This window comes from Corvus brachyrhynchos, unplaced genomic scaffold (genome assembly GCF_000691975.1).
Source record: "Corvus brachyrhynchos isolate BGI_N302 unplaced genomic scaffold, ASM69197v1 scaffold310, whole genome shotgun sequence".
In the NCBI taxonomy this organism is placed as follows: domain Eukaryota; kingdom Metazoa; phylum Chordata; class Aves; order Passeriformes; family Corvidae; genus Corvus; species Corvus brachyrhynchos.
Genome location: NW_008236213.1, coordinates 1,967,358 through 1,992,333, shown reverse-complemented (window position 1 = coordinate 1,992,333; position 24,976 = coordinate 1,967,358). Strand labels below are relative to the sequence as shown.

The 24,976-nt window shown below is 35.6% G+C and overlaps 1 protein-coding gene across 1 annotated transcript in view; it reads right to left on the bottom strand.

Moving 5' to 3' along the window:
* Nucleotides 1–637: 637 nt before the first annotated feature.
* Nucleotides 638–24,976, bottom strand: part of PDE4D (phosphodiesterase 4D) — a 558,454-nt gene continuing 534,115 nt past the window's right edge. Inside the window, exons 10-18 of the mRNA XM_008642936.2 lie at nt 17,894–17,987; nt 14,031–14,203; nt 12,964–13,062; nt 12,714–12,878; nt 10,867–10,966; nt 7,140–7,294; nt 6,500–6,622; nt 5,844–6,026; nt 638–5,296 (exon numbers count right to left, since the gene is read on the bottom strand). Coding sequence (XP_008641158.2) covers nt 4,883–5,296; nt 5,844–6,026; nt 6,500–6,622; nt 7,140–7,294; nt 10,867–10,966; nt 12,714–12,878; nt 12,964–13,062; nt 14,031–14,203; nt 17,894–17,987 — 1,506 coding nt within the window. The 3' untranslated portion in view covers nt 638–4,882. The remainder of the gene's footprint in view (nt 5,297–5,843; nt 6,027–6,499; nt 6,623–7,139; nt 7,295–10,866; nt 10,967–12,713; nt 12,879–12,963; nt 13,063–14,030; nt 14,204–17,893; nt 17,988–24,976) is intronic.

Genomic DNA, 24,976 nt, shown 5'->3' with positions numbered 1-24,976 from the left:
AAAGAAGGATTAAGAGACTTAAGAAAAACATGAACATAGATTTTTTTTTATTCAACAAGAAACTATTTTCAGTTAAGCAAAGAGTCCCACAAAACTTCGCACTGATCCTGAAAGCCAGGCACCTAAAAGGTGCCTGAAAGCCAGTTTAAGAATTGGACTCACATTAAGACTATATTCCTTCCTCAAGAAAACACTACGAATTTTATTTTTAAGAGCAATTTCTTTTTATCACCCATTTGGAACAGAGATTGTGACAATGTTTGTGGTACTTTTTTATTGGTTTGGTTTGGTTTAGTTTCTATATGGTGTCCCAGTGTATTGCTCATCTAGACAATCTCTAGACATCTAGTTTCTTTAAACCACTTAAGTCACTGGTAAAATTTCCTGAAAACCAAGATTGTATGCCTTTCCAGTGTAACTGTATATCACACCTTTGTATATTAGGCTCCCTAAGAAATACCGTATTTGATTGACTTTTCTGATTTGCTCAAGTTTATTTTGTATTATCTATGTGAAACACTATTCTGACAAAATACGGTAATCAAATTATTCTGGAAATATGTTTTCTTTTAAGCTGTCAAAACTATGGGATTCATGTAAAAAAAGTTAACTTTAAAAAAAAATCAAATACAGTAACTAGGCAGAATCAACACATGCTTTTATTTCCATTGCATATAAAATTTCATATGAAGGTATCGATGTACAGTACTAACCCATAGGCTGTAAGAGAGGCTAAGAAACCAGTGAAAGAATAGCCATGTGCAATGTTCACACAAGTTGCCACTCTCAAGACATCCCCAAAGAAAATACCAAATTAAAACAGTAACAAGAAATTGTTCAGGATATCTGTTGTTGTAGAGTCCCTTTTAGACTATATAAAACAAAAGCATTCGAATTCCTTTGGGCCAGGGCTGCTAAAATCTACAGTTTGTGTCAAAAAGGAGATTCTGGTTTTTCTTGGAAAAGAATCTCTCCTTTCATGAATAAGTCGCAAGTTACAAGGGCTGGGCATCACTGGAATGGAGAAGAGGTATTTACCTCACTCTGGCAAATTCAATGATACCAGCTCTGAGTTGTCTGGAGCAATGTGACAAGTCAAACAGCAAGAGTTGCTCAGTCCAACCTGCAAACCTAATAGTAGTGTTATTAAAACATCTAACAGTTTACTGCTCTTCTGTAGAGCTAGTGCACTATGCTACACACATCTGCACAAAGCTTTAGCTACACCTATATAAAATAAACTTTGGCTACTTGTAACACTAATATTGGAAAGCATTTCCAAGACTGAAGTTGTATATCCTACTATGGATTCTACTTATACAGTGATCATTTGTGCTACTAAAGAAGAAACATTACAGACAATTGTAAAAGTGTATGAGTTACACCCTCTTAATTCTGATCATTCCATTTCACAATATGCATTAAAATCAAATGTTTATTAGAGATGCTTTCCAAAGCTGTTTCAGTGCATTTCAGCACTGAAATGCAGCATCAATTATTTATCTTTTTTAGGAGCAAAAAATGGCTGCAATAATCCCCAATTACAGGCTGTAAAAAGATATTCAGAGACAATACAATTACATTACCAGAAGTCTGCAAAAGCTTGAACTTCCAGCAGGGTCAAGAATGAAAGTTTATTGTAGTATTACGCATATTAGCTCATAAGAGTATCCCCCATCAGTTAGCAACTAAAAATATGGTAGAAATGCCCAGCCCTAGCCCCAAGGCTACCTTACTTTCAAATGCAGCTAAACAAGAAAATATTGTTTAAAGTTAAGGCACAGCCCTGGGACCAAAGACCTGCAGCTTTTTTAATCAATATATCTTTATGTATTTTATACTTTTCTCAAATCTTCCATAAATGAGCTCTATGGTGACACTGAATATATTACAGGAGAAGAAATGTACAAGGAATATGTATACACAATAGTCATTCTCTCACCAAGAGTTTCCAGATACAGCAACACCACCCTGACAAGGATGATGTTATAATAAGAACTGATAATTTACAATTAACATTACAGTATGTACATTACAATAAATACATGGTTGTAAACAGAGACAAACAAGACTGTATTACAGGTAAGGTCATTTGGTGAGAAAAATGAATGGCACAAAAAATAAATAATGTGTTTCAAAAGAACTGTCAAAGCTTTCTATAAAATCCATTTCATTCAAGTTTTTTTAACTTCTGAATGCTATTTGTTCTATCGATATTCTTTCATTATCATTTTTTAATGACACAAAACAATTTAAGAATTTAAATACAGCATTACTGAGTACAGCAACTTGCAAGCTAAAGTGTACTGTTATAAACAAGGTGATTTTTCTTTTTTCCTCCCACTCAATATCCACTCACTGCATTTTTTAATGGCAAAAATATTCACAACACATAAAGCCACTTATAAATGGTATTGTTTTAAAGCAGTGTACAATGCTAAAACACACTTTGGCAAAAGAGGAAAAAAAAAGATTGTACAGTGCATTATATCCCCAACTCTAAGAAATGGTATCATTTTCTATGATTTGATTGTCCACATGTACAGGTGTATATCTCACAATATGGGTTTATGTTCATTTACTTTCAATTAGTGCAGAAACAAAACTTTCCAGGTCCTACTGGTTATTCTGGAATTTATATTGCTTTTCCACTACTGAGGTTCCAGGCACTCTTGGGGGCTAAAAGGACTTTCAGATGGATCAGGGTCAGCAAGAAATGATGAAAAAAAAAGAATCAAAAAAAAAAGAAAAAGGCAAAACTTAAAAAACCCCATGAGTTATCTTCATTCTTTTACTCCTTCTGCATCTTCTGTGCTAAGGCCCTGTGAGGGCTAATGGTAAAGAAAATTATGACCTGGATATAGAAGAATGCAAAATGCATTTAAAAGTTGAACTATTAGCCAATTATTTTTAAACAGGCTTTTATTATAGATCTCTGGTAATTTAAAAGTACCTGTATTCATAGCTGCAAATTTGCTACCAAAAAAATCCAAAAGGAAAATAATGGCTGCTGCTATCACCTTTTATTAAGAAATTATCTTGATATTGTCATTTTAACAGAATTTTAGAGTGTGGGAGTCTGCTAGCCTCCCTACGAAACTATTTCCCATCTTCTACACTCAAAACTACAATTCTAGTGATGACTAAAGAGGAGGAAATAAAATCTCTTCTTTCATATGACCAAACAAGAAGACTGAAAAATGACAAATATGAACTCCTACCTCCCTTTAGCTTTCCAAGTTATGGTAGCCTTCAGTACCAATCAAACTGAAAGGCAGGATTCCCTTAGCACAAGCAGGGAAAAGGATGAAAAGATCTAAGATTGAAATAATATGGAGTAAACTACAACTCTCATGATGCACTGCCCACTTACTTAATAATATAAAAAGACAAGACTGGCCTGGCTCTTCTTGCAACAAAGACATGAAAAAATAACACTACTCATTATTTTTATGTTGTACACCTCTCAGATTAGCAAATGGTTTAACTAGATAGCTACCCAGATTAAAAGTTACTGGGAGTCTTAAGTTGGAGATACTACACTAATGCTTTTTTTCAGCAGAACAAATATTTCATATGTTTTATCAGTCTGTTCTGATTTAGCAGTCTATAGCTCCCAGGCAAAAGTAGTCTGAAAAACCATGTTTCAGAGGAACAATTGTTATTAGAATAGCAAAAGAGCTGCTTTTTTACTGATGACAATTCATTACTGTTTTTACAGGCTCTGGTCCTGTAAATCCTAGTGTTAGTGGTCCTAGCTGGTATCACTGGGACCACTTCTTGTAGTAAGACAGAGTTGGCAGGATCAGGCCACTATGAGGGCAAAAGCACTATATAAATCCACTAACACATTTGGGAAAATAGTGGTGAAAAAACAAATAAACGAAAAAAGCTATCATACTGAAAAAGTTTTATGTAACACAAAAAATATTCATGGAACTCATGAATATATAAAATAATAGACTTTTACAGCTCAATATTACCATGACATTCTAAGGTGCCAAAAAAATAAAAGAAAAAGGAATTAAAGAAAAAAAACCTAGAAGTATTATCCAGTGTAGCACAGATTTGTACTGAAAACTTGTAAGTAACTCTTTGGAAAAAAAAAAATCAGTGGCAGATGAAAATCGTTTTTTTTTTTTAAATATAATACCTCGGTATATTTAATAAAAAGTAAGCTCTAAAAAAGATCTCTGTTTCACATATTATACAAAATGGAGAGGTTAGTGCAACCCACTGGGTCACACTTTTTTCAGTTATGTCTCAGATTAGAAATCAGAAAACTATGCAATTTTCACAGCTTATCTTCCTGTTGGTAACAGAATCATGTTGTGTCCCTTTATTTTTGTGAATTTGTTTTCCAGTAGGAACCTCAATGTTTTTTCTGTCTGTTTCCTCTACATTAATCTATCTATTATCCAATACCTTACAATACAATACAATGAATTCAAAAACTATCAAAGCACACCAACATTCGTTTGGCAGGTGGTACGCCTCTGAAAGCATTTGCTTTATTTAATGGAATCTGCCAAATAGAGACCTTATTAAAATGTAACTAATGGATGTTCTCCCCCTCCTTTCTGACACCGTGGAGGTGAAAATTCTGGTTACAATATTCCTGAGTGCCAAACTGAGTCATCAACATCAGTTTTGATCAACAATCCTTCTGGCAGGTAACACCAAGTTCTGACCATGGTTTAGTATGTGACATACACTTTGGAAATCATTACCTAAATTTAAAAAAATAAAAATAAAAAATCCAAAACAAAACCAAAATCCTCCCCTCCCCCCCCGCCATAAAAAAAAAAAAAGAAAAAAAAAAGAGAGAGAAAGAGGGAAAGAAAGGGAGAGAGCAGGAGAGAAAGAGAGTGTGTTTTCATTGTTATGTGTCAGGAGAATGTTCTTCTACCACACAAGGCTCTGCTGTTTGGTTCTCCTCCTCTTCTACTTCTTCCCCTACTTGCTCATCAAGAGGAATTTCAGTGGATTCTGAATCCTGGGTGCAAAGAGTCTTGGAGTCACTGAAGCTGGTGTCTTCTTCTACTTGACTTCCACTGTCCTTTTCAGTGTCTGACTCACCGTCTTCCTCTAGTGTTAGTTCAAACTGGAATTTTTCAGGTTGACCCTGCTTTCCCTCCTCCTTTTCTTCAGGTGCAGGAGAGGGACTTCGAGGGATTGTGCTCTGGTACCATTCTCGATTGTCCTCCAGTGTATCTAAGATATCCTGGGCATCTGGGTGAACAAGATCTGCCCATGTCTCCCACAAAGGATGAACAATGTAATCTATAAATCCCACCTGTTGCAAATAATACAAGAATATGATTATTCACAGAGAAATGAATAAGTCATGGAAGTTATGAGAAATATTATGCTAGTAAGAGACAAAAGATACCTTAAAGGTGGCTGAAAGGAAACCATACTAGTTTATATAATAGATAAGGTCTTTTACTTTTCAGAAGTCTGATTCAGGATATTGGATAAGCTCATGGAAAGGATTTGTTTTCAAGTGAACTGCTCATTACAAACAACTCCACTGCATCTAGTGAGCCAAATACCTGCTTTATATTTAATTCTGATTTTGAAGGAAACCCTAATCAGCTGTACAGTAATCTCTTTTGGCATGTATGCTGCTTTTCAGATCAGGACAGTGATGGAATCCCTTCAGCAAGCATACTGCCATGTACTAGGTTTTCACAGTAAAGGTCTCAGATTGCCTCACTTACTACTGAAGAGCTGAATTAATTAACTCAGAGGAAGAAAAGGAAATTCAGAAATTATTCAAAATATGACTGTGTACCATCCTTTTCTTCTAAAAGGTTGAACTACCTTGTCAAATCAATTACCTGTGATTTTTCCACAGATGCATTGTGCTTATCACACATGGGACTTATCTCCATTCCCCTCTCTCTTTCCCGGTCTCCCTGACGGAAAAATTCCTCCATTATTCTGTCTGTCCATTGGCGGTAGAGATGGAGTGGCTTGGTAGGATTGCTCAGATCTGCACAGTGCACCATATTCTGAAGAACCTGGAATAGATTGAACACCTGTGGTGTTATTACCCTGAAGAACAGCAGCTCCTTTTTTATACATTTCTGGTGACTCTAAAACAAAACCTTGAAAATACATGTAAAGCAAGATTTATTCTAAACAGCAAAAACTTATGTGCTTGTGTGTTTTTCATACTTGTAGCAATATCCATGAATTACCTGGCTTCTGCTGCTTCTGCCGCTATAAAGGTCACAAAATCCTTGTCAGAAAGAGAATCACTTTTTGACAATTTGAAAGGAAGGGCAAAGCCTCATTTAGTCCAGAACTACTCTAGCACTTCATTAGTCTCCCAGAGAGTAACTTGGACCATGTCACTTAGACCAGGAAAGAAACAGAGGGAAGTAGCAGGTTATGGTGTGAAACAGACAGCTCTAATCTGTGCTGGAGAATGGGGAGAACAATGTTATAAAGTACGTAATGCAAGTGACCATTTTCAGATGAATTTCCTTACCTGAATCCTGTCTGAATAGTTATCAAGAAGCAGGACACCAGAACTGGTCACTTTTTTCGTTTCAACCATAGTTTTTAAATCAGCCAGTAGATTCATATGCTTAGACATATCTGTTGCAAGAACCTAGAAAAAAACAAACAAAAACGAACACTATGTAAATGATTCTACTGGGGTTTTTAAAAAAGTATTTGAACATATAAATCAACAGTTTTGGGAGGAACCCATAGCTCCTATTTCTGAATACATGATACAAGCATGAGTCCTGTATGTTCATAATAGTAGGTTCTCATTTCAGTTATTTTAAAAATAGGACAAAATCATTGTTCAGCATTGTTCAGAATGATCAGATCAGCCCAAATTCCTTATTAATTCAGTAGCAAATTTCTAACTGATGGTAGAATGGTATACATGTCAGTACAAAACCAGCTTGAAACAGAAGTGTTTACTTTCTAAAAATGCATAGACAGTTATTGAAACTTAAAAGAACACACTATTCATGTTTGGGTAAGACATGAGAAAACTTCAAACTTTCACTTCGTTGTTTACAGGCCTGATCACATGTAATTTATCATAAAATGCTTCTGTGCTTTATTATTCAGTGTGCTAGCTCTGTGGAAGATCAAACTCAAAAAAAACTCACAATGTCAATGACCATTTTCCTCAATGATTGTCTCTGTTTTTTGGTCAAATTCTGGAAAATGTCACAATTTTCTTCCTGCAGCAGCTTGAAACCCACAGCTAAGTGATGATTCTCCAGTACTGATGAGTCATTGTACATCAAGGCGAGTTCAGAATCTGCAATAACAATTGCAGGGCAGAACGTTACTAAAGGCTGTGCTTCTACCAAACCTTAAGATCTTTTTCAAATTCATGCATAACAAGATCTACAAATAAACTTTTAGTAACAGCCCTGAAAGTTACAGATTATTGACTGAATATCTTACTAGGTCAAGCCAAAGTATGTTGAGGAAAACAAAGAAAAGGCTTTGTAATGATGCATGTACACGTGCCTGTAGTGGCAAGTTAGAAAAAATATAAGGAAGGTAATTTTCAGGATACATTTTCATATCTGCATGAGGTAACTTAGAAAATATTATATGCATAATATATGCATAAACACAACTCAACTAAAACACACTCTGATGTGTTGTCTTCTCATGCCTCTCTCCATCACAACACCTAAAATTCTATTGTTAGAAAAGTTTCAGCTGTCCAGCACTCTGACTGGAGAATACAGAGCTGAGGCTTTTCTGCAGGTCTGCTGCAGAGAGCACACTTCTTGGTTTTCAAATCATGTCTTTCTGCAGTTATCTAAGATACTCAGATGCCTGGTGAACTAGGCTTACAGTCATTAGTTCATGACAACTGAAGGCTGGTAGGATGGTAACAGCTATGCTTCTGTCTTTTCCACATAATGTCATGTGGTGTGAAACTGCAAGCAGTGGCCTTGCCTGCTGCTTCATGCTTGAGCGTGGTCAGTGCTTGATGTTGTCTGTAATGCTGCCTTCTCCAATGGAATCATTCTTTACTCAGTCACTCCATATGGCTGTGTGAACAGGCAGCTCTGTCTAATCAAAGCAGTTACCAAACTTTCTGCACAGCTTTAGCTTTTACGCAGGAATACTGCACAGTCAGCTTGCATATGCTTTAAGATACAGCTTGTAAATATATCTATCACAAAAAACTCAAATACTTTTTATGGAATCATACTTTTCACATGCTATATTATCTTCTATTTATTACAGCTGTTCTAGCCTAAGTCTGAACATACATCAGTCTATTCCACTCTTTGTCCTCTTTTCTTCTTTTACAGCAGAAAATGATTTTATGTTTTAAAATGCCTCTGGTTCAATAGGAGGCCTCTAAAAGCTTTGATCTTCAGATTTCATTAATCTCATTATCTAATCTCCGGCTGTCTTCCTCTCCTGTTTTGAATAAAACAATCCATCGAATCAGGAAAGTCTTCCTCTTACTTTCCTTATCCCAAAGGCAGCAAAACCGTAACAGCAGAAGTAGAAAGAAAGCAAGTTTGCAAATGATCTATCTCTCTTTCATCTTTCACAGAACATACACAAAGCTTTCATACTTGTTTTTCTTACACAGAAAACAGGCACTAGTTTATTTTCCTTTCAAACAGCCTTCTGATGAGCTGCAACTGCAAAACACTCCACTTTGCCAAAGTACTTTGGAAGAGCTGGAGCTACAGACACAGCTAAAATGTACTCAACTTCAAAATGGATGTGAAAATGGACAAAAGTTCCCCGAGTAACATCTGTAACACATTATAAGATTCAAGAATATTTTTCAGCAAGGACAGTTACAGTGGTAAAATAAGCATCTCCTCTGATGCTAATATACTTCATATTTGTTTGTTCTTTAATAGCATTCAAAAGGTATCAGTTTCGTTGACAATTGTGTAATAGACTTTAAATAGGAAAACAATATTCATAAAAATCACAAGACTAATTATAAAGAATAAGAAAAAAACATGGCAAATATGTATATACTCTAAGTAACTAAATCTATTATGGTTTTTTCCAAATGTATTCTTACGCTTAGTGAAATGTTAATACATTGTACGGTTCACTGGAAAACAAAATTAGATGGAAGCAAATTATCTTCTAGAGGTTAGGAAAATTTTGGATTTGAGAAACCAGCATTAGATGATCTTTTTCTGTCTTTGTCCCTGCAGTTTCTTCCCTGTATACAGAACAATTTTAAAGGAACAAAATCTCTCTGTTTCTTTCAGCCTTGCAACAGCAGTTTCAATTAGTGCTGTTACTTGACTGACATGTAAGCCTCCTTTATCAAAAGCTGAATTGAGAAAAGACATATTTTCTAAGCTGGTAATTATCAGCATGAGAATGACTCCTGTATTAGCTGAATTTCAATCTGTCTAACTAGAAGTGAAAGGTTTAAGCACCACCACTCATCCCTTCAACTAGACAGTTATCCCTCTTAAACTTGAACAATTCATTGGTTTCCTCGTAGAACCTTGGAGCCAGCAGTATATACTGGTACTCAATTTCTGATTAAACAAACAAAGTAAAACTTTACTTACATATGCCCACTCTTAAGAATTCAGGTATTATACACTGTTTTTTGAACAAAGCTTGATTCACTCTCTGCCTATACTACACTGCTGAACTGTACTGGTCCCCAGTAAAGCACAAAAAATCCAGAGTCAATCCTAATCCTCTTCTATGCAGATGAGTCATCAAATTGAATTTCATTATAGAGTGGCCTTTAGGCCATTGAGACAAATGAAACTAGGTGGAGACTAAACTGAAGTGAATGTCTCATTCAAATCTACAGCAGCAATGAGTCAGAGGAGGAGCTCCCTTCAAACTCTGCTGCTGATTTGGGGTCATTCTATTTTAGCACCTGTGAAATAGATTCACCCATGTGCAGAAGTGACAGTATCTATAAATGTGCAACCAGGTGGGTCAAATACACAACTCTAGGTATGTTTCTATTTCTTTTGCTTTTTCTTCTTCTGTGCTTGGTTTATTAGTGTTATTTTAACTCTGTACTTCTGGGTCAGTTATCATAAAAGAAGTTGTCAGCAAAAGAAATAACATAGTATGATGGAACTTGTACTGACCTACAAAGTGCTACCCACTGATAATAGTGACACAAGTCAATGAAATCCAAGCAGGTTACACTGGGGCAACAAACCAGTAAATATGTCATGATCAGGTTCAATAAAGTTAGCAGTGTTTTTCTTTCAGTAGAAGAATAAGGAGAGGACAGAGGTTCAGCAATGCTGCAGACAACAGCCCTGAGAAATAAAGAAGTACACTGGGTTTCAAATTTGGAGATGACATTAGGGTCAGAAAAAACCAAACAGGTTTATCAAAGCCGCAGAGACAGGCTGAGGAAATTCAGTCCACAAGGCATGAGAGATCAAAAGCCAAGTACAGGATCCAGGCAGAGAGAGATGGGCCTGACAGTCTGTTTGCTAAAAAGAAACCTCTTTTCTGCTTTCTGAATTTCTATCCTTGGTCATATCATATGTTTCTAATATGAACACATAAACTCTTGTCTTCCTTTTTTTTTTTTTTAATCTTCCTTCATTTTTCTCCTCATTTATTTATTTAACATAAATCAGCTATATTTCCAGGAGAGACAACATGCAATACATTGAAACAATGCCAGGTTTATAGTTCATACTTCAGTAATTCTTGCTAGAGAGTACTATGTAAATTATTTCTAAAGTTGCAAAAAATGCAAAGTAGTATCAGGTTTAAAATATAAACATCTATCTACTGAGAAAAGTTAGAGAGAGAAGCAAACAAGGAATGAACTGTATTTTTCAGGTGCTATTGCAGCAAATTTTTGAGAAAACCACTGAACATCAAACTTACTTGTGTTGATAAGAAACTGGTTTGAAACCCCAGGATGATCTACATCATGTATTGCGCTGGCAAAAATTGCTGCAAGAATCTCCAAATCAGTGAAGACTGCCTAGAATATCATGAAACAGAAATGACAATCACTAATCAGTGAAAACGTCTTTTCAATGAAAAAGAGTCTGCTTTGAATCTAGATTGGAACAAGCAAAACACATTTGAAATATACCATGATCTCTAGAGACCTTACACATAAGCTATCAAAACCTTTTGTAAAATCACCAATTATATAGAATTTCATAAATATTTCAAGTTTGGCCACAGTAAAGTGATCTGTACTTCATACAGACAGCATCACTAAATTCTGTCACAACTGAAGTATTTTCAGCTTCAGTCAGTGAATAAATCCACCTTTATTAGACAATTAAGTACAGGTTTCTAGCTTATAGCACAAATTAAATATTTCAGCTTGACTCCTGTGTATTGTCCTGTACTGGAAAGATGCATATCTCCTAACCAATGATAAAGGAAATAGCAACAGACTACACAACATCTCACTTAGCATTTACTGATTTTCCATCTGTATGAGATTATCAGGAAGATAGGAAAAGAGGATGGCAATGGACCTGGAATGTCACTGAGCCCAGTGTCCTGTTGTCAGAAGCACACATGTGATGCCATTGCTTTCACAATTGACCAAGGACAGCTTGGAAGTGCACAGACCAGCAGTGGCACTGGGCAGACATTGCCATTTCACCAGCTAAAGCTCTGCTGAGAAGATGTCATGAAAAAAAACCCGATCTGAAAAAAAAACCCCAGAATTTTACCGATGACTAGTTCAGCTGTGTGGTGAAGCCAGTGGTATTCTAAGAACATTATCTGATCTGTCTTCTTGAGAGCAAGAAAATCTTTCTCAAGAGATTTCCAAGTCTTTGAGGATCAAAACCTGCCAACAGTCTCAAGGTCCACTTATAACCCTTTTTTTAAGAAGAAGGTAAACCAGATGTATTCAGTAACATGAAACATTGATCATTATAGGAAACAGTAAAAATGCAGCCCTTCTTGACAATGAAGGTAAATCCTTTTGAACTAGTAAAATTTCTACTGCTTGCTTTTCCTGAATTTTTCCAACAGTTTGCTGGGATATATCCATGCTTGCTATGTTAATCCCTGAACTGTGCTTAAAAGAGGGAAAATCACCATCTTCCACATCTTTCTAGTTCAGAGATTTAAGAACTTTCAAGAAGACAATTACTACGAAAAGAAGAGATTAATTTTTTCCCTAATTAATTCTGAAATATTTATGAGGGGGTAGAAAAAAGACAGTGAAAATTTAGCACATGTTCCAATCTGTCTTAGAAGTAAATACAAAAGTAGTCTTTCAGGATCAGAATAAACATGCAGAACAAAAGAAAAAAACATTAAAATCCCACTCCCCCCAAAACCTCACCTACCAAAACCCAAAAGGCCCTTGAGAGAACACCATTTTATCACTAACTTTCCTAAGAAATTCCACTTACTGTGGTTAGATACAATCCCACATGGGAAATAACAACAGAACAGGATGTAGTATAAATAATAAGATGGTGGAAAGAAGATATGCATTGTGTTACAATGAAAAAGGTTATGACTGCACAAGTCTGCATGATTTAGAATGAAAAGATGTGATATTTTCTGCACAATATTTACATGCAGCTTTGATACTCACAAAATATCTTTAAAAGAACAGAATTTATTAAAGAAATACTAAGATTTCTTTAAAAAACATTGCAGAAACCAAGATCTTTAACATATAGTTTAGAAGACTCTCAGTGCATCCCCTTCTCTCATGACTGCCACTTCTCCTCTTCAGTGTAGTTTACCTCTAATGCTGGGGTTGATAGTAGGACATGGGTTGACTGAACAACGTCTGCAGCATGTATGTTATTATGGTATGCCACATCTGCATGGTAATGGTCCTCCAGGGTCATCAAGTAAGTTATTAAAGTATCTACTGGAATCTTAAAAGTTTTTAACAAGTCCCTCTCCTATAAAAGTAAGGAAAAAATTAGATTTCAAAGCACAGAACAGTCTCCAAGATAAGAAAAAAGCAGCATGACTACTCCTACTTGCCTGGAAAATAGTGTGCATGATGACAGTCAAAGGTCTGTTTCCAGATAACTCTGCTACTCTGAAAACCTGAAGGCCCCACTTGTTCAAATCTTCAAGTTCCTAGAGTTGAATCAAGCAACAAACAGGTTGAAACCTAACACAGAAATTACAACAATTTTTGAGAGAAACAATTACAAACACAGAACTTCTTCAAACCTGGCCACTGTGAAAGTTACACGCTAAACTCTGGAAGGGCTAAACTCTGCAGCTGCTACTAATCTTGCAACATCAGAATTTACATCTACCAATTTTTCAGATTTTAATTGTCTAAGAAGGAAAGACTGCCTCTTAAGTGGATTACTCCAGAGGGAAAAATTCTACAGTATCTTGAATGAGTTTAACTGACATACTTTGCTATCTCACTGTCCATTGACAAAAAGGTTCAGTGAAGAGAAAACCTCCAGAGATGCTGCAATTCTGCTGCTCTCTCCCTGGTTCTCAGAAACACTCTTCAAATAAGATTCCTGAAAATGTTAGGACAGGCATATTTTAAAATGAGAAACTCGATCAAAAATCCCTTTATACCAATTTTCTATTATTGCCAAGCAGTTAGCTGCTGGTGCAAAAAATAATAAGACATTTCATTGAAAAAATAACACAAAGGATGTACCTAAAATGATACAGCTAAAAATAGGAAGGATAGCTCTACTGCTATATATACTTCTGCATTTTTAAAAAATAAGGTTGCTATCTATACATTTTCACTCCTGTGACATTATATAATACATTTAGCCTTCAATCTTCAGATACTATTTAAGAATAGGCAGCTTTATTAATGCATACACAAATGCTAATTTACATTCCATCTCCACATGAAATTGTCTTTACGCTGAAATTAACCCGTATGGTCAGATTCTGATTTTACTAGCTATTCTGCCACTTCAAGAAATTTGGATTATTTCAAGTGAGAGCAGTGCTTGGTGCTGCAGTTTGAAATCAATGTTTATAAGCAGAGGATGGAGTAATACTGAAAAGTCCATACTGTTTAAATTTAATGGTTTAAATTCAAGAATTTATATATTGTCTACCTTGGCAAGGACATCTTCTTGTTCTGTTTTAACTCCAAACCTGGGAATACTGGAATTAGTTAGGCTGGAGCTGTGCATGAGCTTTTTGACTCCACTGATCTGGGACATTGGCCTCTTCTTTTTCTCTTTCTCTTTCTGTGTCGGAGAAGGGATTTCAACTTCATGTTGCTTGTCTTCAAAAGAATGAATAAAAAGAGAATAATTTATAAAATAATTATAAGTACTACAAAAATCCCTGTTGAGTTCCATCTTATGGACTTCTTAATTCTTAGAAAAACTTCTTTTAAGATTTTGCAATAGACTCTTTCTATCAAGATCAGTAAACCCATAAAAATTTAAATATAGACCTATACTTCAGTACAAGCAGGTCTCTTTTACTCAAATTGCCTCATTATTTCTGAACTGGCTTTAAAAGCAACTTGTGACTGCCTGATTACCACTTCTGCCATATCCCTAGTGCTGTAGAAAGGGTCAGTCATCTCAGTATAAAAGCATTATTACAACTGAACAGGAATCCATTTTGCAAGAAATATTAATTTTGTTTCTTTTTTTCAGGAAAAACATTTTCTGAAATTGTATTTCAAAAATTGTCCATGTGTGTCCTCATGTAAACCTTTAGAAAACCTTTTCAGGACTTGAAGGACTTAATACTTGTGGACTGGTCCTGTCTACTAACACTGTACAAACTGGAAAGGCTTTTGTCAGCCACATCTACAAGAATTTTGGATTGCTGGCTGTTCATGCCAGCAATGTAGTGTTTCTGCACCTCCCAGCTAGAGTCAATAATAATGGCAGGATGAGTGGTCTGCTAAACCCCTGTATTTTGCTGTGGGCTTTTGCCTCCATAGCACTTTCAGCAGCATCATTTAATAAAATTTATCAACATATGTTCCAGAAAAAACTTTAAATATGAATTAAATTGAGAGTAAAGTATATTTAGGCAACAACCACATGATTGCTGCAAAACAGTATGGGGCTGTGGAGCACTGCAGACATCTTTGGTCCACAAAGAAACCCAAGTTAGTGCAATGAAAGATTTTGCTGACAAAACTATTAGGAACATGCATTATTTTTTGTTCCTTTTATTCATGCTGTATTTCAATCTAGAATTTAATGACTCCCTTCAAATTATCTTTTTTTTTGCTGAAATGTACCTCCACCTTTTCTAGACCTCAAGGAATATACCAGTAAAACCACAAAAATCCAGAAAACATGTTTCTGACACAGGAGATGAGGCAAAACAGCTAAAAAAACCACCTTAAACCAAAATAAAATTTGAATAGAAAATAAGAAAAATTGGGCTTTTTAGAACACGTGCTTTTTTTCCTTTTTGCAATATTCATTTTCAATACAGACTTTGAAACCAGATGAGGCTAGCAAGTGAATTTCTAATTACCAGCTTGTTATGTGTTTGCTTCTTCACTTTCTTTTTTCCTTTTTTTTTTTTCAAATTACTCTTTAGCAGATACATTTAATGGACACCTCAAATTCCAAACAAATCACAGCAAAGAAGAGGCTATGGAAAAGTCACCAGGTTGTAGCCTGCAGCACTGAGTCCCCCGACTGCCCCATCACACTTCACCTCATAAAGAGAAAAAGTGGAGGTGGAGCATGGCAGCCCTTATCTGGTGAAAGCTGACAACAGATGAGGAGCTGTGACTTGTATTTGTGCTTTGATGTTTATGGTTTCGGTCATATGCACAAAGTTTAGACTCATCAAACAGAGATTTGTAAGCTGAGCTGTCAGACTAACTCAAGTGAAAGGAAGAGTCTGTCTGAGTGATTTTAGATCTTCCGAGAAATTCAGTGGGATTGCCTCTGCTTTTGTAACTTTGAGCACACGGGGCTGTGCCCATCTGAACATCCAGAAAAGACAGCTTGCCATTCTGAACCTGTTTATGCTATGCTCAATGACAGGTTCTCAAACATTTTCCATTCATAGAAAACAGGTTAATGATGCTGAAAAAGAAAAACGTTGCATATTATTATACACAATGTAGGAACCTTAATTCTCATTCACAGAATAGATTTCTTGGCATTTTAAATCATTTCCTACCTTCATATAGCCCTATAGGAAAACAGTTTGGTTTTGGTTTTGGTTTTTTTTAAATAAGAAAAACAGGAAACCCTGTTTTCTCGTGACATGTTCCTAACTTACAAATGTGAGAAAGTTTGTAGCTATTGAGGAGGTAAGTTATGTGTTAAAAAAATAAATTAGATAATAAACTCATTAAATATTTCTATGGAGAGATTGTTTTCTCTTTACATAGAAGTTCAGAACCTATACACACAGACTGCATATTTTGAAAATATTTAAGCAATACATCTGTAGATGAGGTGTTTTCACTATTGTGCTGCTCTTATACCTACAATTTTAGGTATCTAATTTTTCATGCAGACAGAAAACAGTACCCACAGTCCAGTGAATTAGAAGTGATTGCCTTTCCAGCCCTCTTTCTGTACAAGACTGATACGTCATGCAAAAGGCTGACAGATGCATTTCTTTACCCTGACAAAGTAAGTCTTAAGTTTTCAAGTGAAAGCAAGCAGAAGCTGGCATCTCAGTCTCCACAGCCTAAGTGGGTCATCCTTTCAGGCAACTGTACACTGGTTTTCAGGGCATCTGAAGCTGGAGGAGGTAAGTTATGTGTTAAAAAAATAAATTAGATAATAAACTCATTAAATATTTCTATGGAGAGATTGTTTTCTCTTTACATAGAAGTTCAGAACCTATACACACAGACTGCATATTTTGAAAATATTTAAGCAATATTTAAGCTATCCATTTTGGACAGGGTGACAGGATAAAATGTACTTTAAAAAAAACCACACTTCTCTCAAAAAAGCCACAGAAAGCACAAGCTATGGTATCTCAAACAGAATAAGATGAATCTTAACATATATGACTGGCACTTTTTAAAGTACTTGTTATCCTAATTTAGATGTATTTGGCTGTGCCTCTCTTTATACACAGTCTTTATGAACCAATGGTGTTTTGCCCAAAACATGTTTTGAGATTGGTACAGTATCTTTAACTTCATGTTCAAAATCAACAATATGGAATGAAGTTTTCTTGATTTTCATGAATTTTAGGGGAAAAAACCCAAAACCATGGTGAAGGAACCATATTCTTTGTAATATTGTGTTGGGCCTTTGTTAATGCTCACATCCCAGCATGCCAAGATCTTGAGCAGCAAAAATCTTCCTGGAAAAGGTCTATTCAGATGTTTATTTAGTCATATACATCTAACTGTGCATGTGCAGGCCGGGAATACCAAAATATCTTAACTGCATGCTGTGAGATTTTATGAGGTTACATGTGCTTATGTGCTTCTAGCATACTGAAACCTCTGCAGTAATTCTGGTAGGAAAATATAGTGGGAGAATTCTCTTTAATATATAAATATATATAATTACCACTCTGAGATTAGCCCAGTTGATTAGAGCATGGTGCTAATAATGCCAGGGTTGTGGGTTTGATTCCTGTATCGGTTGTTCACTTAAGAGCTGGACTTGATGATCCTTGTGAGTCCCTTCCCACTCAGAATATTCTGTGGATCTCTGTGATTTTCTATAATTCATTATATTAATTTCTTAATATGGCAGCAATATAGTACATGTAATATGTATATGAATATTTATCTGTAATTACACACACAGGGAAATCACATACACAAATTAACTGAGCTATGAGGAAATGGATCTAACCTGATCTCTCTGCACAAATGCTGACAATATGCTAAATGCACAGTTTCTAAAAGCAGAAGTTAATATGGAAAGCTACTTGCTTTGAAGCTCTAACACAGCCCAGAGAGATAAAAAAACCCACAAAAGGCAAGAAAGTTAACTCTTCATAGTCTTACCTAAGAAAGTGTTTGATATATATTCTGAGACCTGATTGCCTGACCTGCTCATTTCAGAGAGGTGGGTTAGCTCACGGTTGAGCATTCTTTTAAACTGGAAAAGAAAACAAAAAAATGTAAAGTTAGTTACATCAAGATGTACTTTAGTTAGGATAAGAAAATGCAATCGATTTATGATTGGGGAAAGAACATGGCATTAAAAATATATACTCAAGTAAGACAACTGTGAAAGCAGAAACCACATGTACCAACAATGTACCCAACCAACTTATTCATGGATTGGACAATCATTCTTAACCTTCTAAAATACACCACAGTGATTCAATGACTAAGGTAAAATGTCCTACTAGTAACTGAAAACTCTAAGACACGTATACACACAAGTTATAATCTTGTCTTTCCAATTTTTTAACTTTAATTTGGAAAGTATATACAAATGTATTTATGTAGGAGCTGTTCTCTACTAGTTTTCTCCTAGGATTTGTAAATAAATCTATTTCCGCATTTTTTGCAATTCATTAGGTAACATTTCAAGTCTATCTTACCTCTCATCATTAATCTGCTCGAAAGTGTTTGACAGTGTTGCTCCAAACAATCAAAATATCATATTGATTTCATACTAGCCAATATGAGAAGAGGTAGGTATTGTTGTCTCTGACCTAAAATTATTATATTCAATCAGTCCAATGACTTGACCATTCCACTAGCTTAGAAAACTGCAAGCATCTCTAAGAAACATTGGGGTAGAAAACACCCATCTGTGGAAACACCTTCTATTTCCCTCTTAGTTAGCTATTCACTCTAGGCACTCTATAGGATAGAAGCAGATATTAATATTCCGTGAAATGTATAATTAATTAGGTACTCATCACTGAGCCTTTCTTGATTCCTTCTAGACTCCAGGGTGAAATGATATCCTGTGGTATTATGCTTGACAGGTTAATTACATAACACGGATCTCACTGTCTTAGATGCATTTTCATTGACTATAGCTCTGCCTTGATATTACCAACAAACAGAAGTCAGCAGTACTTATCAACAATTCAAACAACTCTTGCCAGTGAAAATTAGCATGCATCTGTCACTATTGAATTTTGCCTCCTATTGTGCCATCCTTTCCTTTTGTTGTTAGATTTCTCAGTCATCTTTTCTCTTGACAAAGCCAAATGATTTGTGCCACTTTCAGAATCACCTTTTACCTTGTTCACACAGCCATGACTATCTGTTATATCAAGAAATAGCTATCCTTAGAGTATATACATGTAAACATTCCTCTATGTTGAAAACTGGTAATTTATAATTACCAGTTCTCCTTCTTCAAAGGACATAAACCACTGGAGTAAATATTAACCACCCCATTTCCATTCCGCTGGAATCATCAAAGCTATTTCTTCAAAGTGGCCTTGCATAGTGAAAGCTGTTATTTTCTTCACAATATCTTTGTAAGCCACCAATTACCATATTGCTCACCATTTCCCAAACAAAAATTACCTTTAATATAACATTCTAACCATTAGCCACTGCATTTTCCTGCCATCTTGATGTGTCATCAGCTCAGGAAGTTCCAGAGCTACAAAGACTGAATCCTACTTTAGTCACAAGCCAAAGGCTCAGTTTTGATCACAGATACAGCCATGTGCTAGCAAGTGCTCAACACATGTCTGAAAATTTGAACCATACACATACTATGAGAACTACAGAGCTATACATTCCAGACAAAGCCAGTATCAACCTCTTTAGCGATGTCTAATGTTTGTCACCAATGTCAAATGTTGAAAAATCAAGCCAAGTTTACCAAGCAATAAAATGACTGGTACAAAAATCCTGAGACCTTTTTTAAAAGCCTGTCTTGAAACTTTTAACACACGTAAGTCATGCTTACACACTTTTTCTTCTGTTCTCACAAAAGGTGAGAAACTGTATTATTTAAGGCAAAAACTGAAGATCTGATGGAATAGCTTGTCTCCATATAGCATCCAGAAACTGAAGCTTCAAATTAAATACTGCCTACAGGAATATTAATAAAATGTCAGGAGTTGATGAAACCCCATTAACTTCTAGGCACATCGTCAGTGTATCCATTACTACGCCAATATTCTCTCTTCCTTAATTTAATTAGCTAGTTCACTGGATCCCAGCTTCAATAGATCCTCATCTGTCTGGTTGTTTCCTAGTAAATCCTTCTACATGATGCCCAACTTGGTGGTGCTGTTTTTACTGTAGGACAACACTAATTGCGTCATGTTCCACACTTTGGAAAAGAAGACCTTCTAGCCACCACTGGTATGTACTGCTCAGGAACTCTTCTTAAAAGTTTCCCAGCTTTGAAAGAGGAACAAATCAGTGTTTGTTTGCAGCTACCTCACACAGGAAATAGAAAGGATTTTTTTTTCCAAATAATAAATTTAATTGCGAGCAGTGGGTGGGGAGTTTGTTACTGAATACTGGGAATCATATGCAAGTTATGGAGCATATGTTCTCTAAGAATTTTCAGCTCAGTATTTGTTATGCGAATGTCCACAAATGGAAGGTACATAACAGTCTTTTCTAATGCTATGTTCCCCACTAGTCTGATGCAAACCTTCGTCTTCCCACCTCCCATCCCCCCACAAGTCAGCAGAACATGAAAACAACTGCATGAGAACTGCAGAACAGTCTGTGTTACTGCTGAACATGGGTGTACATAAAACAAGTCCCTCAGCCTCTTCAAGGCCCTCCTGCTGAGAGCAAATTTAATTGGAGATGCCTTTGGCTTTGAAGAACTGTAGCTGCATGATTTTCTCATACTCTTTCACATGTTGCTGACGCCACAGGACCAAGACTTTAATTGACATTTATTTTGAAAACTTCTGGACTAAGCAGGAGTTTAGAGAACTGTTTTGATTTTCTAATTATCTGACAAAGCCTTAAAACCGTCATTGCCATTGAATCAGATGAAGCTGAAGACCATATGCAGACAGCAGTTTCTGATGCAGAACAATAATGCTTTTTGAGAACATTAAAAAAAATCAAACATGAGAGACAAACAGCAATCAAGATGTTCAGGCATTTTCATTGGTTATACTCTGTTTCATTGTATCTGTATGTTACTCAAACCTCTTGTATTTATTTAATAACTTGACTTTTGAGGAAAGAAAAATCCTTTTTCTAAGAAAAAAGCAATCAAACAGCAAACCCCATTTCTACCCCCTTATTTTTTCCTGATTTTATCTATTTCTCAAAGATTTAATTTGGGCCCAAGTGCACCCATACATAATTGCTGTTCCAAAGATCCACATATTTATACAGCTCTGCACAATTACTTTATAATTAAATTTTGCCTCTCACATGGCTCCCACAAGATCGTATTGCCAACCAGAGAAGTTGGTTACATCCATGAGCCAACACTGTTTTACTGATCCAAGAAACACCCCTAAGTGCTTGAAACTTGGCTAGACTCCACAGTCTCATTATTTCTCCTCCTGGAAGTAACACTTTGCACATTATTCAAAATAAGTCAAACAAGACATGAAACCACCTTGTTCCTAACAGCTGTAAATATTAAAGATAATATTTTGAATAAGAATCTTAAAAATCTGAATGCCATATACTTTCCCAGTTCACGAAAATAAATCATAAAGATCAAAACTCCTGTTATTAATAAACATTTAAACCATAAACATTGATTATGATATTGTGAGCTCAGCATGAGGAGGAAGCAGCGGTTTTTGGCTGATCTATGCATATTTTGTATCAGAAAGAAAGACTTTTCCACATCCCAATAGGCATTGTTAGATTGGAAAAATGACACATACATCCCTTTGGAATACTGCAGTCCTTGACTATAGCCTTAAAAAATCCCCCTGGAAATGGACTGGCTATAAAATGTGCATTAAGTCAATAATACAGTTCTTCACTGCTGACTACTGATATCAGAGCAATGGAGCCATAAATTTTTTTTCTAAAAAAAAACCTGAAAAATTTCCTTAAGCAGAATTTTTAGAATTTCATTTGTTTCTATTTATTTTAGATTTTAATCTCATCTGGTATTAGGGGGGTGGGGGGAAAAGAAGGTGCACCGTCCTCAACACAAATACAGGTAGAGCATTCAAATAACATTAAAAATGTCCCTTAAGTGGCAAAAGTAGATGTGCACCTTTATCTCCCTTTAAAAACCTAAGAAACCTGCTAGAGCAAAAACTGTAACACATGAGAATAAAAGTACATACATTGATGATAATGAACTGAGAACAATTTCCTAAATAGTGTTAACCTCCCAAGAATAGGTCTGTAGTTTAGGTCTTTCTGGACTGAAGCCCAGTGTGTGCAGATCTCTACATCTATATTACTGCTGTGAGCCCAGGATAAACATACATGGAGGGGGTTTTTTGAAAAATAAGATACTTTTCTGATGTCAGCAAAGATACACAGAAAAACACAGACAAACTTTTGGACTAACCATGTTCCCAGATGGTGACCAGAGCATTGATACATTTTTTGGGAAGAATTTGCATGCATGTTAAAAAGAAACATCAACTCCAAGATCCAACTAGAGTTGATTCATGTCCATGAACAAGTTTGGGTCACATGCTTTATAATATAGGGGTTATTGTTTACACTTGAGAAGATTTTACAATTCTTGTGTAAAGTTCTTGACTCAATAACAAACAGCTTAATTAAAGAAGCGGCCAGCAGCTAGCTGTGTCAAGAGGGAGCACACAGAACCACTCTTGCTATAGACTCCCTGTTGCAGTAGGATCTCTTCCATGCAGGCTTTCTGTTCCTCTACAGAAACCTGCTGCATCCTGAGGACTGTAAAGAGGCTGCCTCCACCACAGCCTTTGGCACCAATACTGAAGTTGAAGCTAGGGCTAGAAGGCAGTCCACGGACCAAAAAGCCCCATCCTGCCTGTCCTTCAATTTGAGCATTTATCAAGTTCCAAGTCCAGCGCAGGCTGGAATAAAAATGCTCAAGAGTAACAGCAGACTCCCATTGCACTGGCTCCCAAACCCACATGGCAACAGATCCCAGTTTCAACCTTTCAGGCTGCCTCTTTTCTAGGTAACATTTGTAAAATCTTACATGAATAGAATACAACCATGGAACATTCAGTTGGAACCTTCAACTTACATAACTATATTTTATTTCTAAAATATCTACCGATGTTATTTTTAAAATATGTTTGTATCTCAAAATGAATAAACTATTTTATTTTACTAGATTTGAAAAGCCTTGTATTCTACAATAAAACAAACAAGGAATTTAAAATAGGTCAGCCTTACAAATTAATATAAGGCTTCTGTCTATACTGCTTATTGATGCAAAGCTATCTTTGATTTTAGGACCATTCTGGATACATAAACAGCATTCTCAGTAGCTAAAGGCTGGGGCTGGAAGCCCGTGGGTTTAATTAATATCAAGATCAGGCACTCATTTTATAATAAGCTACAGAAAGGCAGGCATCTCTAAGGCTGGCATTGTAATAGTGGTGCTCATTTTTTCAAGAAAAGATACTCAACAAAAACCAGGGGTAAACATTCCCATTATCCAAAATACAATTCACAGGAGATAAAGTACAGCCTGAAGCATACACAAATATATGTATAATAAGGGATATAAACATACACAATGATCCCTGAGAATAAGATATTTCCATCTTCAGAATTTCATAAATACTCTAAATATTTGGTTTGAATATCATAAAAACCAGATCATCTTTGCTCTTCTCACCTTTTTTCTCTAATTTATATAATTTGAACTCAAAAACCACTGTAATAAAATTGTGCCCAAACACTACTTAGCTTCTTAACTACAACCATCATCTGTAGACAGTATAGACACTCTGTACAAAGGACATTTTTTCCCCATGTCTACTCAATTACAGCTACTATGGTCTCTGCTAAACTTCAATTAGCAAAAAATAGTCTATCAATTCTAAAGGCTATACAGTAAGAGATAACTTTTTTTTATTTAATTGGTGATTGAATTTTTCCGATTTTGCAAGGAGGAACATGACAGAAGCTGCCTGGAAATGCAGGAAATACTTTCTAGTAAATTACAATAAATAGCTCACTTTTAGCTAAAATGCAAAGTAATTTCATCTTATTGTTTTGGTAAACAAGAAAGGAATCTACCTATCTAGCACAATAGGATTCAATTTCTTCACAGATGGCTGATCAAAATCCTTGATAATATATTGTAACAATTCAGCCTTAGCTGAGAATACTCATAATTGGACATAATCAGGCTTTGCATTTCTATTTTAAAAGAGATGTATCTATTGTAAAAGTAGGTATTCATGAAAGAAAGCATAAGAGATTCAGTTGTGCAAATATAATGCTTGTGTTATTTTCAGTAATTTAATTCAACATATGCATTCAGGAGAAATCAGAATTTCTTTAAAGAAGGATGATTTGGTACAGTTATTGTATGTCAAGCACAGGATGTTTTGTTTTGGTTTTTTTACACACTTGATAACAATTACAAAAGTATAAAAGCAGCAGCATTTTTTTTAGCACAAACATAGTTTTTTAGGGATAAACCAAAGCTCAAATGTGGTTTTCTATTAAGTGGATTTCAGTTCTGTGTGTTGACAGGCATACTGATTTAACTCCTTGATGCAAAACTTTTCCATAAGAGATAAACCTTATTTAATTCTATTTTCTAGCTGTGTTGCCATTTCAAGCTAGTTCACACTGCTCCACATAACAGTGTAGATCAGTATTAGAAGACGGCAATTTCCAATGCTTTAATCAACAAGCTGTCACACACACAGAGGCTACCAAAAATGCTGTTGAAACATACTGTTCATAATTTCACCTTTCTTCAGCTATTAAAACCAGTATGAGTCATGCATCCACCCATTATCCTCAGCCTCTTTACCCATGCTCTCTTCTATTGTATAGTATCTCAGTTTTGAGGTATTTGGAGTTTTTTAAACCTTTTAATGACTAGAAATACAGTTTTGTAGCAACCTTTTGCTGAAAGAAAACAGAACTGTTCTGAATTTCTTTGGCTTTAGACTTGGTCTAATCATTCACTGAAGCAATATTATTTTAAAAGTCCCAGCACAGTTTCTAAGAAAGACTATACTGTGCAGTTCA